Below are 15,489 nucleotides of genomic sequence, written 5' to 3'. Positions count from 1 at the left end.
ATGTGTAGAAACATAGCTTCAATAGATAAACTGCTTAACAGTTTAAGATAATTGTAAGAAAACCACTAGAAACAAATTGGAGTAGGAACATGCCTGGCACTGAAAGAATGAGCCTGAGGCCGCAAGAACATGCCTGGGACAAGAAGACATGCACCGGAAAACAGTGTCCAGCACCGAAAAACGTTCCCGAAGCAATGAGATCAACCCCAGTATGCAACTGGTACTTAATTTATTGACCTGGAAAAGATGAAAGGCATATTCAACCTCAGAGGAATTTGAACTCAGAACGTAAAGACAGGCGAAATACTGCTAAGCATCTCGTCCGGCATGCTAATGTTTCTGCTAGCTCGCTGCCTTATACACATATTACATGCATGAAGATGTATATAACATATACATCTACACATTGGTTTTAAGAATAGGTAAAATGTATCCCTGCTATGAGAGGAAACTATGCAGCCCTACTGTACAGACAATTAAATGCTTTCTATAATAGCCCTGAGCAAACCAAAGCCAAATGAGTAGATTTGGAAGACAAATTAAAACTATTTGCATGCACGTGTGTGTATGTGATGCACATCAGTGTAAGAACATGCCTCTTGCTGTAGAAGAGATATATGGTTTCTTCACAATGGTGGGATTAATTAGGATGGATCTAGAGAGAGAGAGTTAATGTGTCAGGGTTAGCCCTTAATGTACAAGGTGAATAGAAGAGACAGAAGAATGGGAAGGGTGGTAGGATAAGAAGATGCAAGAATGTATGGAAGGAAAGTGATATATAGGCTGAGGTGGGATAGCAGTGGGGGATATACATTTATATATGCATGTACATACATATATCCACATATTTACACATGCAGGCACATACATAAATGTATACACAAAAATAACGTATAGTATTATTTTAATACCTGCATGTGGCAAAACATATGTACACACACAAATGCATGCATATACACATATATGAAAAACATAGCTGTCACTTGCAAGCAGGTCTGAGTAGCCAAGAAGTACTTGCAAATTGCCATGAACAGACACAAACCCTTTTAGCGTTCTCTTTACTGATGCAGAACATCAAAAATAAGATACATGGAGAGACAAGCAGCTGCACCAGCACTCAATTTCAATTGAGTAGACTAGAGAAATTTCACAAGAAGTAACTTGTTCAAGGACACAATGTACTGCAAGTCCATGAAATTATATATACAACAGACTTCTTTCAGTTTCCAACTACCAAATTCACTCACAAGGCTTTGGTCAGCTTGAGGGTATAGTAGAAGACACTTGCCCAAGGTGTCATACTGTGGTATTCAACCTGAAACCATGTGGTTGGGAAGCAAGCTTCCTATCATACATATGTCTATATATGTATACAAATATATGAATGTTGACATTTTGCAGAACAAGTGCAGTGAAACTGATATTGTCATTCCTTGCTGACATTACAGACTGGTCGCTCTGCATTGGCAATGAGTAGCAGAATATAAAACCAATCCCTTACAGGAAAAGCAAATGAAGATTGGCAACAGGTGAGGCACCCAACAATAAAATCGCACCCTCAAAGCCCTAATCTCATCTAGGCCATGTAAAAGCGGATGTTAAACAGATGTAAAAAGTACATCCACTGACCTAATAAACAGCTCTTAGCTGCTCACTGATTTTGTTATTCTAATTAGGTATGATTTCTCTTCTTTGCAGGTACATGCATATAATTGTATTTTTGGACTAGTTGTAACTTTAATTTTCATAAGGCAACATAAAAATCATTGACAGATTAATCAATGGCCAATTTTTATCTTGTGTGTAGTTTTAGAAAGGACAGAGTGGTGGAAGTTATTAATTATTGATGTACAACTATTAGAGAGTTAACAAATTTTATGGATTTGTCAACATATTACATAAAAACAATAAAGATTTTAGATATGACTGGAGAGTTCCCAGAAAGAAGCCAATGATTTCAAAAGCTAATAACACTGAAACATTTAACCAGAATGAAAAAATAAGTTTTTGTTATCAATATATGGGTTTAACAAAACCAAATTCTGCCAATTTTCTAATCGTAGGCAAATATATGAATGGTGCAACAAAACACAGATGAGTTAGTATGGAGGGCTGTTTGGCGATAAAATGGTAGTTTAAATGGCTACATTTGAAATGGGTCTATTGCCCATCTACATCAATTTAGGATTCACAATCCTACAGAACATGGGCAATTCATGATAAAGAAGGCTATGATCCTGATGGAAAAGTACAGAGTTGACAAAAGCTTTGTACTGTGGTTAAACACAGATCAATCAGTCATTGAAAATTTAATCAAACTCCTGCCTTATCTGATATTAGCTAAAGGAGAGCTAACAAAATTTCATTCATTTTGGATAATGTTAGAGTTATTACAAGTTAAATGATGTTTTATTACTCTGAATATAAAGTTAGTGTAGGCAACAGGAGCTATAGCTATTATTAACATTGCTTCAATATTCAAATTTCATTATTTGCATGGGTCAGACAAAATTTGCTAAGGCAGATTTACTATGGTCAAATGCTCTTGTTCTCACCAATCCACACCTTTTTTCCAAGCATGACAATTTACCTAGTTCTTTGAACACAAACAATACAAAATCACGCCTGTCTTCACAGAAAACTGCAAACAATTGACACTGCTTGTATGATGATGATATTTTGTTTACATTAGCATGCAATGTCAAGGCAGACCAAGATATACACAAGATAAAAATGTAACATTGCTCATGGGGTTCAAACACTACATCTGCTTTAAACCAGCCGTATTAACCAATGTACCAAAGCAACACCAGATCTGTAACTACCCAAATTAAGACACTTAACCTAAATAACTAAAACTATATACTAGTGTCCTGTCAACAGAAATCTCAATCCATGCAGTATTGAAGTTTGGTATTACATAAGTATCTAATATAGAAGATATGTATGTGTGCACACGTGTGTGTATCTTCACATTCATACACACACAGGCTCCAAGGACACTTGCAGAAAGTGAGTGCAATGGGACATGTAGTTGCAAAATGAACTTGACATTTTTTCCCCTGTAAGATATTAATAGCCATGCAGAGATATCACTGGAGGAACTTGCTTTGCACAGCTCTCTTTCTCTCATTGCAACCTCATCGTCTTGCATGAAACTGATCCCCAACCTTCCAGGGCTTGTAGCACTGTCAATGGAGCAAGCAAAAAAAGAAAAAAACAGTGTAAAGGGTATCCAGCTGTAAAATCCATGCCAAAGCAAACATTGGAGCTTGATGCAGGCCTTGGGCACATGGGATCCAGTCAAAGCCCAATCCATGTCAGCATGGAACAGGAACACACCCACCCACTATACATATATTCATATTACTTAGACCATAAATATACTCTACAATTTCTTGTACAGCTAAATATATTTCGGTCTGCTGGAGACAATGTTGAGCAACAGCTGCGTATTGAGGTGAAAACATTTCCACAGCTATCAAAAAGTCAAAATATATCTTTTCTTTAATGGGATGTTAATTTTGGAAAATTCTCGATTCTTGAGACTGTCACCAAGCCTTTCTGGAAGTAGTGATAATTTCAATAAGTCAAGTAGTTATCTTGTTAGATTTGTCTTTGTTCAAACACTGCCACAATCCACAGTTATTTCCCTTAGCTCATTATTGTTACACACATACACACACACGAATATACATAGTACAAGAGACCATCAAGTACAAGTTTATAAGAGTGCAGTTCATGATCGACAGAACTAAAACAAAATCCAGCTGAGGCATTTAGTTAACTGACAGAAGCATCTTAATAAACTCACCATGCTGGTGCTTTCCCTATGAGAACTTTGAGCAGCCCTAAAAAAACAAAAGTGATGGGCAGCCCTGCATAAGCACCAATCTGCTGACCATATCATATTATTCACCTTATCACTGGAAGGTGTGAGCAAAGACAGCCATACTGTGCACCCTCACTTCTGAAATAACCTCAGAGCTATGGAAATGTTATTCAAACTTAGTAATGGGAGTTTTCCTCAGGATTTCAACAGGATCTGTTCCTTCTCATAAAGCCTTCATGACCTAAAAGTAGTTGTCAGAACTTCTTATGTGATGATGTGATCCCCAACATATCTCATTTCAAAATATGAGACAACTATATCTAAGGGGATCATTGGCACGCATTAGAACCTGCCAGAGCTACATCACTGTAGGAAATGTAGCCAGTATGGATAGGGCTGTCTGATCTTAGCTTGTACTTGTGACAATGGTTGCACTGAAACTGAAGTGTTTTGTTGAATGGCTTGTTCTTTGATATAGATATACAGATGAACTTCTTATTTTACCGATTAGTTTCTCTTTGTCCTCAGTTGTTGTATGGCACACTAGACATATTACACCATAATTCCTTGCATGCAAATTTGACCTAATAAGCATGTACCATACTTTGGCTATTTCTTTTACATGCCTGTGTAGTTGTGAGTAGACAGATGCTCTCTTGGTCTGCTCACCCATGACCTGGGAGAATATGATAGCTATTTCATTTGCAGTGGACCTGGTAGACATAATGGCTATTTCATTTAGTGGAATGGACTGGAGTAAAATGAAATCAAGTGTTTTGCTCAAGAGCACATGTCACCTGGCCCAGGAATTGAACACACAATCTTTTGATGATGTGTTGAACACCCTGGTCGCTCAACCTTGCACTTTTCCTCTCTCTCACACACCCACACACACAATTTTTCACCTAACCTTACTTACAAGGAATTGATTAACATAAGGATATAGAAGAAAACTAGCAAAATTATATTAACTTAATTAGCCACCAATAATATTTTAGATTCTAACGATTTAATAGTCAACTAGTGAACACACACAGACATTATTTACCTGGACATAGCAATATCTTGTGCCTGTTGAGGAGTGAGATGGAATATAAAGAATGTTTCTTGAAAACGACCAGTAGGTTTAGGGACTGCAAAAGTCAAATGGAAAACAAAATACATCAAATAAAATGTTAATACAGAAATGAAAAGATGACAATTTAAAATTTCAACTTTAAACCTCCAAGTGCAAATATCCATTATGTTCAAACACATTACAATATCACCTATTTGCAAAAGACATTCTGTTTCTCTCAATCTGTCAGGCTTAAAATAAGAACCATTCTCATTTCATAATAGGATGGTTAAGGGGAGCAGGGATAGTAATCAATAAGTAATTCTAAAAATCTTAACTGCCCTCCAAGAGTCTTCTTTGATAATCATTTTTCACATTTGATGCTCAGAATTTCTTATGTCTATTTTACTCTACATGGAGCTTTTTAAACTTACAATATTGAAATATTTTGCACAAATCTAGGTAAGTACATAAAATTTCTTGCAGTTATTACTTTTTTTCTTTGTTCAATTGGTTTCTCTTCAATCATCTACAGTTGCCCTGCTCCTACAGATATACATTTCCCTTGATTCAAAACTTACAACCTTTTTCATAAATTTCAACCACCTTGTCACCATCCTGTAGTTAATTTCAATACATATACTAATTTCATTTAATGGTAGGCCTACTGTGCTGAAGTGTTATCAGTTTTTGTGGATTAGACTTTCATGATATACATGCAGTATTCATTTTAGTAAATTTCCGGAGAAAAAAAAAACTCATCATCATTTCATGTCCGCTTTCCATGCTAGCATGAGTTGGACGATTTGACTGAGGACTGGTGAACCAGATGGCTACACCAGGCTCCAATCTGATCTGGCAGAATTTCTACAGCTGGATGCCCTTCCTAACACCAACCACTCCAAGAGTGTAGTGGGTGCTTTTACACGCCACCGGCAAGAAGGCCAATCAGGCGGTACTGGCAATGGCCACGCTCAAAATGGTGTATTTTACGTGCCACCTGCACAGGAGCCAACCCAGCAGCACTGGCAACGATCTCGCTCGAATGTCTTTACACGTGCCACCGGCATGAGTGCCAAGAAAGCGACGCTGGGCACAGGTGCTGTCACGATTTCGCTTTCCCCAACAGGTCTTCACAAGCTGAGTTTAAAAACTAATTTGTGAAATTTAGACATTATCAGATTTCCTATATATTTAGCTGTAAAAATTTTCTTGCACAACAGTCCATATCTTTTCAGCGATTCATTAGAATATGAAGATATTCAGGTATAAACTAAATCAATGTAAAATAAAGACAAATCATTACATATCAAATTAGACTTCATCATAATGTTTAACAAATAATGATTTACTTTAAAGTCAAATATATCTCACATGAAACAAAGCACGAAGCTTATTAAAAAACTCATGAGCCATCTGTTACAAGATACTCAAAATAGTTGCTATTAATGATGAATTCTAATCAGTAACTTCGTATACACTTCACAACTTTACCTTTTAACGAAATCTATCACGTTTCTTATGCACAGTTCTCTTTTAATAACATCTGGTACAGACATGCGATGTTATCAATTGTTTATAGTTAAAATTTATCCCACAAAAACTTAAGTTAATAGAATTCGTATGCAAAGATTACATTAGTATACCTGAATTCAGAGTTTTCAAATTAAAAAAAGAATTATCCAGAATTAAGGCATAGCTTATATATTTATACTGAAATATTTTCTACTTATCGAATGACCAAAGTAAAAATCAAAACATTTGAATTTTTTGAAAAATCTGAAGGGATATAACTCTTCGTTAATATTGCTTAGCTAGCAACAAAATACACTATTTCAAACGGAATTTATTTTCTTAGCATACATACCCAAACTAGTTGGTTTCAGAAGCTCTCCTAAAATGTCATAAAACGGTAGCCGTTTCAACCTCACATCTGGATGAACTGGTAATGAACTCACAGGACTTGAGTGATTGTGCTTACTGCTAAAATCAATTGGACCTGAATAAATAAATGAGAAACAATTAATTGGGAAACAATTTACTTTTTCAAAAAGAAATGAAATTGAAGTAAATTCATTGAATATACTTTTTCTAGGAAAGCAAACAGCAAAAAGGAGTCTTGTCTTTCAGGATAACTAAGATTAAATTCCATAAAGAGTAAATCTAGGATACCTGTTATATCTATATCTCTCCAGATATCTACAAACTTTTGTACAAACTCTTCTATTTACTCTTTCATGACTATATTTCCAACGAGGAGGTAGCTGAAGTGTTTCAATTACTTTTCAATTTTATCGAGACTTTGCAGAGCGTATTGTGCAGTACATTATGTCAGCCATGTAATAATATTTACACTTTGAATACGATCCCTTTAGACAGGCATGCTCTCAGTGTATTTTAAAAAAAAGGCTAACATACATAAATAAATGCACAAGAGCCGGAAGTGATAGTTAATGAACGTATGTATACAAGGCATTAGGTTTATAGCATTCCCACTATTTTTCTTACAAATGCAACATCTAAATCAGCGCCACATGAATTATTTACTAAATAAAGAGAAAACGCCCTCAATGCTAATTTTGTCAGATCCAAGTACTTTTTATATAACAGCCTTGGTGATTCTTCTAACAAGAGCATCAAACTTTGAGGGACTAAAATACAAATGTCTTGATTTCTAATATAGGCACAAAGCCAGGGAGTGGTCATGCAGTGGATTACATCGATCTTTACCTGACTCATTTTATTGGCCCCACTCAGAATATAAACGGCCGTAACTAGATATAAAAAAAACATTTTGGCCAGCGCTCTACGGCATTACTAGAAAAGGTTTATGTTGTTAATATTACAAGGGATCTGAACTTAGTAATTATCAATTCGGAAATCCCTTTCAATATCCATCCATTTCATATGCAAGCTGATGCATTTAATTAATGGTTAGTCCAACATACAGGGAACGACATAACAGTCACATTTTCTCCTTCCAAAAGCTGAGCGGAAGTAATAACTATATAAACCGAAACTAGTTTTCGAGAGCTTATACGTATTATGAACACAGTTCACTGAAAAACTAACCATAATCTAGTTTTCGTTCCCAGCTGGAGAGAAAGTATAAATATCACAACATGTCTCCGATATTGTTGGCTTTTTTCAAGAAGCCAATGCAATTTGCCACAAATAAAGATTCAAAATTACTTTCGCCATAACTGCTTTTTCTTCTTCTCCCACTAACATTTGAGTAACTAGAAAAATCCAAATATTAAAAAGGGTGGGAAAATAATCGACCTACAAATGTGACTATTTTATGCACTCTATCGCGATAACCCACTGCTACCAATATGTCAATTCCCTACAAAACAATGGTGGCTACATCTCGCACTATTTGCCTAAGTCGTTTGTTATTCTGCATATTGCATATGGAAGTTTCTGTGTGAATTTTTTTTTCCTGGTTTTTCCCAAACTATTAGCTTTTATAATTTGAATGACTTCTTATCTAAAGATGAAAATGTAATTGTAGCAGTAGTAGTGATAATAATAATCATAATAAGTCTCGTTCTACTCGTACACTTTTTCAATCTCGCAGTATAAGCCTGGATAGTCCAAAGAAGAAAACTGAAAATCGGTTACAATACAGAAATTTGATAATACATTGTCAAACAAAATAGCATTTTTTTTTTCATCGGAGGGAGCGATAAGAAAAGGGGAAAAAAGGCTATTCTATGCTTAAAATATTTGAAAAATAATACAATCTATACAAAACTGAAGTTTTGAAATTGTTATTCAAGGCAAAACAAATCACTTGTTATGATCAAGAACTACTAGAATTTTTTTAAAAATAATTTTATGAGAGAGAGAGAGAGAAAGAGAGATGTTAGTTGAAATAATTAGTAACCACATCTTAGAGGTGAACGAGTGTGGGGCTGAGTGATGGATGACACTTTCTCTTTAATAGGCCATGTTTGACAATTGTAATACAAAACCAAGACATCGATTTGAAACTTTATCATAAAAAAACAAATGTTAGTTTGGTTATTTCGGAAATAATATTGTCGTTTTCCTCTTTAATAGAATCATAAGCAAAGGCGATAAATTTATTTGCGTGAGAAAAAAAAAGACAAGATAGAAAGGGAACTACAATATTGACGGCAAATACAACACTTGGGTAATCGACCAGAAGTTTAAAGGAGTACCTACCTAGAGAGTTTAAATAATCAAACATATGAAAAGACATTTTGATAGTCTGCATAAAAAAAAAAAGGCTGCTGTTGTTTTCAAGAATAGCCATTAAATTAAGATCGCCAGATCGAAATTACTATTTTCTAACACGAACACAAAAGTTTTACTGACTTTCACATTAATTTTAAATCTCTTTTAGCATAAAGCTACACATTCAGTCTGCGAAAGTAATATACGTCATTGCTTTATAAAGTCGTGGACGAGAAAGTTAATACTGGCAAATGAAATATATTAATTTTCGATGAATCTTGATCTTGTTTTTATAGCAGTTATGACATTATATATTATCTAAAAATGCTGACTCTATACGAGAAACGATTCGTGTATCAGGACTGGATTAAATAATTTGCATAACTTTCCAGTCAACTGGATTCTTATTCTGTTAAACTAGACAAAATTAATTACATTTAAAACTATATTAGAAAGAAATATCTTTCGAGCAAAAAAAAATAAGAAAACAAACTACCATTCCAACTCCCCTAATAACGAAGTATTTTTCCAACAAGCAACGAGACACCATGGTATATATAATTTGCTCACAAGTTATAAACAGAAAAGTAAAACAGTCGCTTGCATAATAGAAAATAGCAGTGTTAAGAAATATTTCATATGATCAGGAAAGAATCTCTTAGTAGTCGCCTGGTTCGCTTTTCTTTTAACGTCAGCCAACACTACCATTATTTTATTTCCCAACAAGGAATAAATAAAGAACAAAAAAGAAATAAAGCAATATTTGTGTTGATTCTAACCAAGGGATTTTTAGATAAGAGGCCGTTTCTGGACGACGAGATAATCATTAACAGCGTTGTTGTTAATCAAAAGCCAGCAGCCTACATAAAGGCCCCATTATATATTTGTAAGATATATTCTCCAGTGAGAGACTGATAGTCACAACTGAACAGAAATGTTCATCGCAAAGCACCGGAGAAAAAGAGATATGTGCTGTGTTTATTATATTTTAAGCAGATAAGTTCTACTACTCAACAATGCAGCTTCATTAGTTATCAAATGTACAAATTCTGAGAGGTGCAAATGCCTCATGACTTACCACTTTTAGTATAAATTATATCATGATGGTCCCAATGCGTATATCCCGGTGATAAAGCCGTTTTATCCACTACATGAAACGGAAGAACGTTTGATACTGTTGATTTTTTAGGCGCCATTACTCTAACATGATGGTAACACCCAATGAAATACCTTACAACTCACAACTCCTGTATGCCGAGCTGGAGGACAAGAGAATATTATTTTGGATAGGAAATAAGGCCCAAAATTAACGTGACTAAAAAAAGTTTTCCTCTATCAAAATACGCAGGTAAATAAAATACAATCAGCAGTAAATTATAATTAGTCTAAAACTTGCATGCATCGACTCCGTCAATTCGTAATATACATTCCTCAATGGGCGAAGTTGGCCGAGAAAGTGGCATCCATTAGTTTCTGAGGGAAAGCAGCGGGGAAAAGAAGTCAAAGTTATCAGAAAGGTCAGAACCTAGCGTTTCTGGTAGCAAGTCCAGTGCCAGCATAACCTGTCCGTGAGTGGGGTAATTCATTGGTCTGTGGTCGTGATGGAGCCAAGTAGTAGAAAATAATTGTTTACTTGACCGTATACAGTTGTATTCGTAAGATAAAACTTACTACCACCACCACAACTGCTGCAACCGCTACTCCTGCTGTTAATAGTGCTACTCCTTTCCTTGTTAAATACTACTACTACCGCTACTCCGGTTGCTTTTACTACTACTACCACCACTCCTACTGCTGTCGTTAATACTGCTACATCTGATCCTACTTTCGTTAATACTTGTGCTACTAAACTGTGTCCACGCTCAATTTTGTAGCTTTGTTCAATAGATTTATTATAATCAACACGAATTTAGTCTTTTCCCCTCAAATAAAATTTAAATATAGTCAAAAGACCCATATATATATATATATATATATATATATGGCAAATACTCGAGTCAGCGATTCAGTAAAGTTAGAAATGTTGGACCTTGACAGAGGCCTAATTCGATTGCTATTCGTGAAACCAAAAGTACCTATACAAAGAGTATAAATAAATATATTTTTTCTAATCTAAAATTTGTTTTCGTAAAATGAGAAATACTTATAGTAAAAATAGTTCATATAAATAAAGTACATATCTGACTCGTGACAAACAATGGTTACGAAAAGTATGTCACATTCAAGGGTTGTAAAAAGGGGAAGTAATCGTTACAATCATATGGAACAGAGACGAGAAAATAAAATTTCATTATTAGAACTCGAGACAAAATGTCATCGAAGAGGAATAAAACTAATCTTTGTTCGTATCGGTTTACAGAAAAATGTTTCCGCATTAATAAAAGAACCGCTTAGTGATCGTTCTGAAGTAACAGCCAAATTTCACTCAAAGTACATGAAACGCATTTAAAAGGAAGATACATTAGATAGCAGCCCGGACAACCCCACTTAAAAAAAAAGGGCACGGCTGGAATGCTTTTGATGATATAACTACTTGATGTCGATTGGCATATAGTCAAACATACACACACACACACACACACACACACACACATAACATGTGAGTGTGATTGTGCGGAACTTAAATGGAAACATAAACCAAGGTCCAGGCATGAAAACTTACATACACCTTTCTGCATTTCATATATTAACTATGTGATGTGTATGCGTGCTTAAGTATATAATCCTAAAAAATATAATAAAATAACTCTAAAATTTGAATCCATTCCTATGCAAAGAAAGCTTGTTTTTATGCAAGAGTATGACAGTTTCTATGACTATTTAAAATCAGTTTTAATTCATGCACTATGAGGAAAGGTTTATACTCCCTCCCATGAAAAATATGTCAAGTTATGCAATGACCAAAATGCTGTTGGGCTCTGAATTGAAGCATTTGCTATTAACGTTTTCAAATGTGAATAGTGATAGAAAGTTGCAACTTACATCCTGGTTGGAACTGATACTTTTAAAGATTATTTCAACAATTTGTTTTTAATGAATAAATACAAGGTGAAATACAATTATATGAATCAAATAGTCATTTAAATATTTTAATATGTAATCTTTCAGTTCTCTCTACTGTTTCATATCCATTTTTTCATTGGATACATTATAAATTGAATTGGTGCAAATTAGAAAGTAAACCTAAGACTATGAGGTCAATATCTTGCACCCTTAACCTCAGTCATTAAGCCTAAGTGATACAATACTGTATTGTTTTAAATATAGGTTATACACATATACAGATCACTACTTATGTAGCAGCAGAATGAATGTATTTTTTTTTTTGCTTGCAGTCATGAATGCAAGTCCTCCTAGAGGTAGGCAACACTCTGAAATTTGAAGCATCACTAGAAATTCAGTTTGTCCTAAGACTCTTTTAATGGTATAAAATAATCAAGAAAGGGAAAAAAGAACTATTATTTTTGTATTTAGTTCATATGTCTTGATGATACTGAAAGGAAGCAAATATTTCAAGATCTGGATCTTTTATGAACCCCAAAATTTTTTGACTCAAAACTGATTGAGTATAATAGTATAATGATTGAGTATAATAGTATAATGCATTTAGCCACATTTTAGATGCCAATATCCTATGTGTACTCTCTGTGACTTTTATTGGCTCAAATTTGGTTAGGTTATATGTTACACTCCATTTAAGGCCAAATCTCTTTTATATCCACATCCATGACAGCTCAGTAAATTCCATACGTGTTCTTACATTTTAACTGCTCAGTCTTCTGAATTCAGTAGATGCATCATGGACATAAACCAAAATACTTTTTTTTTTGCACTTTTCAAATTATTAAACTGAAGAATTCATAAGGCCCATTTTATCAGGACAACACTGCTTTTGAACTTTTCTTCTTGGCAGTATATTCTTGTTATCTAATAATTCTAGTACTTCAAAAGCAACATTTCCCAGTGAGGTCAAACAATAATCTTTCATATTCTTTAGCAAACAAAGTGAAAAATAAACCTTTATCCAACACACAACTAATAATTTTTTCGTTTTCTTCATTCTGGTCTGACTAATTCTAGTAAACTGTCCTAGTCCATGGAAATTGCAACTGGTAAAAACATTAATGTGCCTGTCTGCAGGCTGAAAGAGCAAGGCTGCATTCAGTAACCCAAACCACTAAGCTGTAAACAAACATAGGGAAGTTGAAACATTTCTTTTCTCTCAGATGAATGATGATTCCCAAAATGTCAGATTCTTCTTGCCGCATCATACAAACTTATTCATTTAAACTCATAAACCATTCAGAAGTATTGGAGTTGTCAAATGTTTCATTATTTGCAGGACTGAATTTAAATTCATAGGCAAAAATCTACAATAAAGCCATCATTACTTAATAACACTGAGATGAATAGGATGAACTTCAATAAAATGGCACATCTTCCAATAAAAGTGTTGAATAAGAATTTTTTTTCTTTAATCCTTGACACTACAGCACATCACAATGCAAATTGACTGTTTCCTACTTTAAAAGCATGTGGACTTGGCTCAAGAATATTTGATGTTTTAATGTGGTGTTTCTTCATTTAATCCATGTTGTATTTAAATCTGTCAAATAACCAACACAATAGCCATTGATTAAAATCTTCAACTTCTGATAATCTAGTTCTTGCTATCTTATAACCCACATCCTTGCAGTCACTATCACTAAAACTACACTAAAGAGACTAAGGTCCTTTTCATAGCTAAAATGTATTTGACTTGAGCATTTACTGAGAGATAAAACCTTTACAATTATGAAATATTGCTTCTGTGCCTGAAAATGTGCAGACATACCAAACTACTAATATTAAACAGTGTCTAAAGAGAAAGTAACAACTCCATAAAGAAACTGACCACCAGAAGCAGCTTTCAGTTTACTAGCCCTCTACTAAGTCACACTCTCACTATTTCTTGAAAATATTCATTATTATGGCACTTGTCAGTCCTCTAAAAATTTCTTTATTTCTGTGACAATCATCAGTCAATATTTTTTTTATTTTTTACTTATACTGTATGCTAATCATTTTGCCAATATCTATAAGCCTTGAACTGTATTCATTAAGCCTTTAACTTTAAAAGGCCCCAAAGAAACTGTCTTCCTTCTTTAGACTAGAAAAAGAAATGAAAAAATAAAAAAAAAAATTGACAGGATATACCTGACATATTCAAAAAGATGGCATCTGACTATCAATGTGATACACAAAAAAATTACACAAAACATCATGATAATGGTGACTGAAGTGGTACGTGGCTTACAAGCAGATACTTATGGTGGTACAAATTTTTCTGGAAATGAGTAATCATGATGTTGAAGGAAAATAAAATTAAATAAAGGAATAATACAAATATAACTATTTTAACTTTTTTTTCTTTTTCTTTTTTTTTTCAGATTTTTTGTCAAGAATCCTACAACTCTTATTTTCAGGCATTTGTGTGTGTGCCTTTCCAGGCTGGTGGAATACCAATCAAATAAATCTTTGCTCATTTTTATTTCAATCAAATAATCTAAATGGTAGCATAACATGAATACTGAAACAAAATATTCTGAATATTTTAAGAGGATAAATTTGGATATAATTTTACTTTTTTTAAATAGATGTAATATGTTTTAAATGACAGTGAACTAAATCTAAACAGTGCAGAAATAGTGGGAAAAATTATATAGTGTGAAATAATAAACAGTAGCTTTATAGCATAACTGAAATAAAAGCACTCTTTCACAGTAAATGAGCAAGTCTAAAGAACATTCTCCAGGCAAGCGATATCATGCACCCACTCCTCAAATTTCCTCACCACTACTAATTGAACTCAATAGTTATTAGCAACAAAAACTGAGGTCACCCCAGTGGTGATGTATGCAAAACATTATGTGTACTTGAAATACATTAAAAATATGTATCTTTTATTTAACTATTAATTTTTAAGACAGTAAATTTAACAGAAAGAGAATGATGGGATGATAAATGTTATAAATAATACTGTTAAGTTTTAATTATCTATGAGTGTACCTCAATTAAGTGATTTTGGCAATTCATTTAATAATTCATTTTCATAAGTTGAATACATTTTATTCTTGATTATGAGGCATTAATTATCAGTAGCAGGAAGCACCCATACCACACTGTTTACTATTTTAAATTCACAAATAATTTTTAACATTCAATAGCTAGCCTATGTACCAGATGAAGGATTGAATGGAAAAGCAATCAACAACTTGCTGTTTGGTCACAGGAATTGTATCTCTTGTAGAACTATTATGTCAGATCCTTACACAGATCCAAGATATTGATCTAAACTTTTCAATAAACAGCAAAACCTCCCATCTTATAAACAATTAACTCAGGCTACATTATTGGT

General features: G+C 34.0%; 1 protein-coding gene across 8 annotated transcripts in view; it reads right to left on the bottom strand.

The window, feature by feature from the left end:
• Window positions 1–15,489, bottom strand: part of LOC106878598 (E3 SUMO-protein ligase PIAS2) — a 112,387-nt gene that overhangs the window by 17,930 nt on the left and 78,968 nt on the right. For 5 of the 8 annotated variants that reach the window (XR_001410519.2, XM_014927858.2, XM_014927874.2 and 2 more), the window contains 2 exons: window positions 6,757–6,888; window positions 4,881–4,965 (listed from right to left, as the gene is read on the bottom strand). Coding sequence is in view for 7 of the 8 variants with exons in the window: in XM_014927858.2 (XP_014783344.1) it covers window positions 4,881–4,965; window positions 6,757–6,888 (217 nt within the window). In the remaining variant the exon portion in view is untranslated. Of the gene's footprint in view, window positions 1–4,880; window positions 4,966–6,756; window positions 6,889–10,170; window positions 10,882–15,489 lie in introns of those variants that run through there. The other 3 variants (XM_014927884.2, XM_014927893.2, XM_014927898.2) reach the window with 3 other exon arrangements.

The sequence above is a fragment of the Octopus bimaculoides genome, chromosome 4 (assembly GCF_001194135.2).
Source record: "Octopus bimaculoides isolate UCB-OBI-ISO-001 chromosome 4, ASM119413v2, whole genome shotgun sequence".
NCBI lineage: Eukaryota > Metazoa > Mollusca > Cephalopoda > Octopoda > Octopodidae > Octopus > Octopus bimaculoides.
Note: the sequence above shows the minus strand (reverse complement) of the source record. Positions and strands in the feature narration are given on the sequence as shown.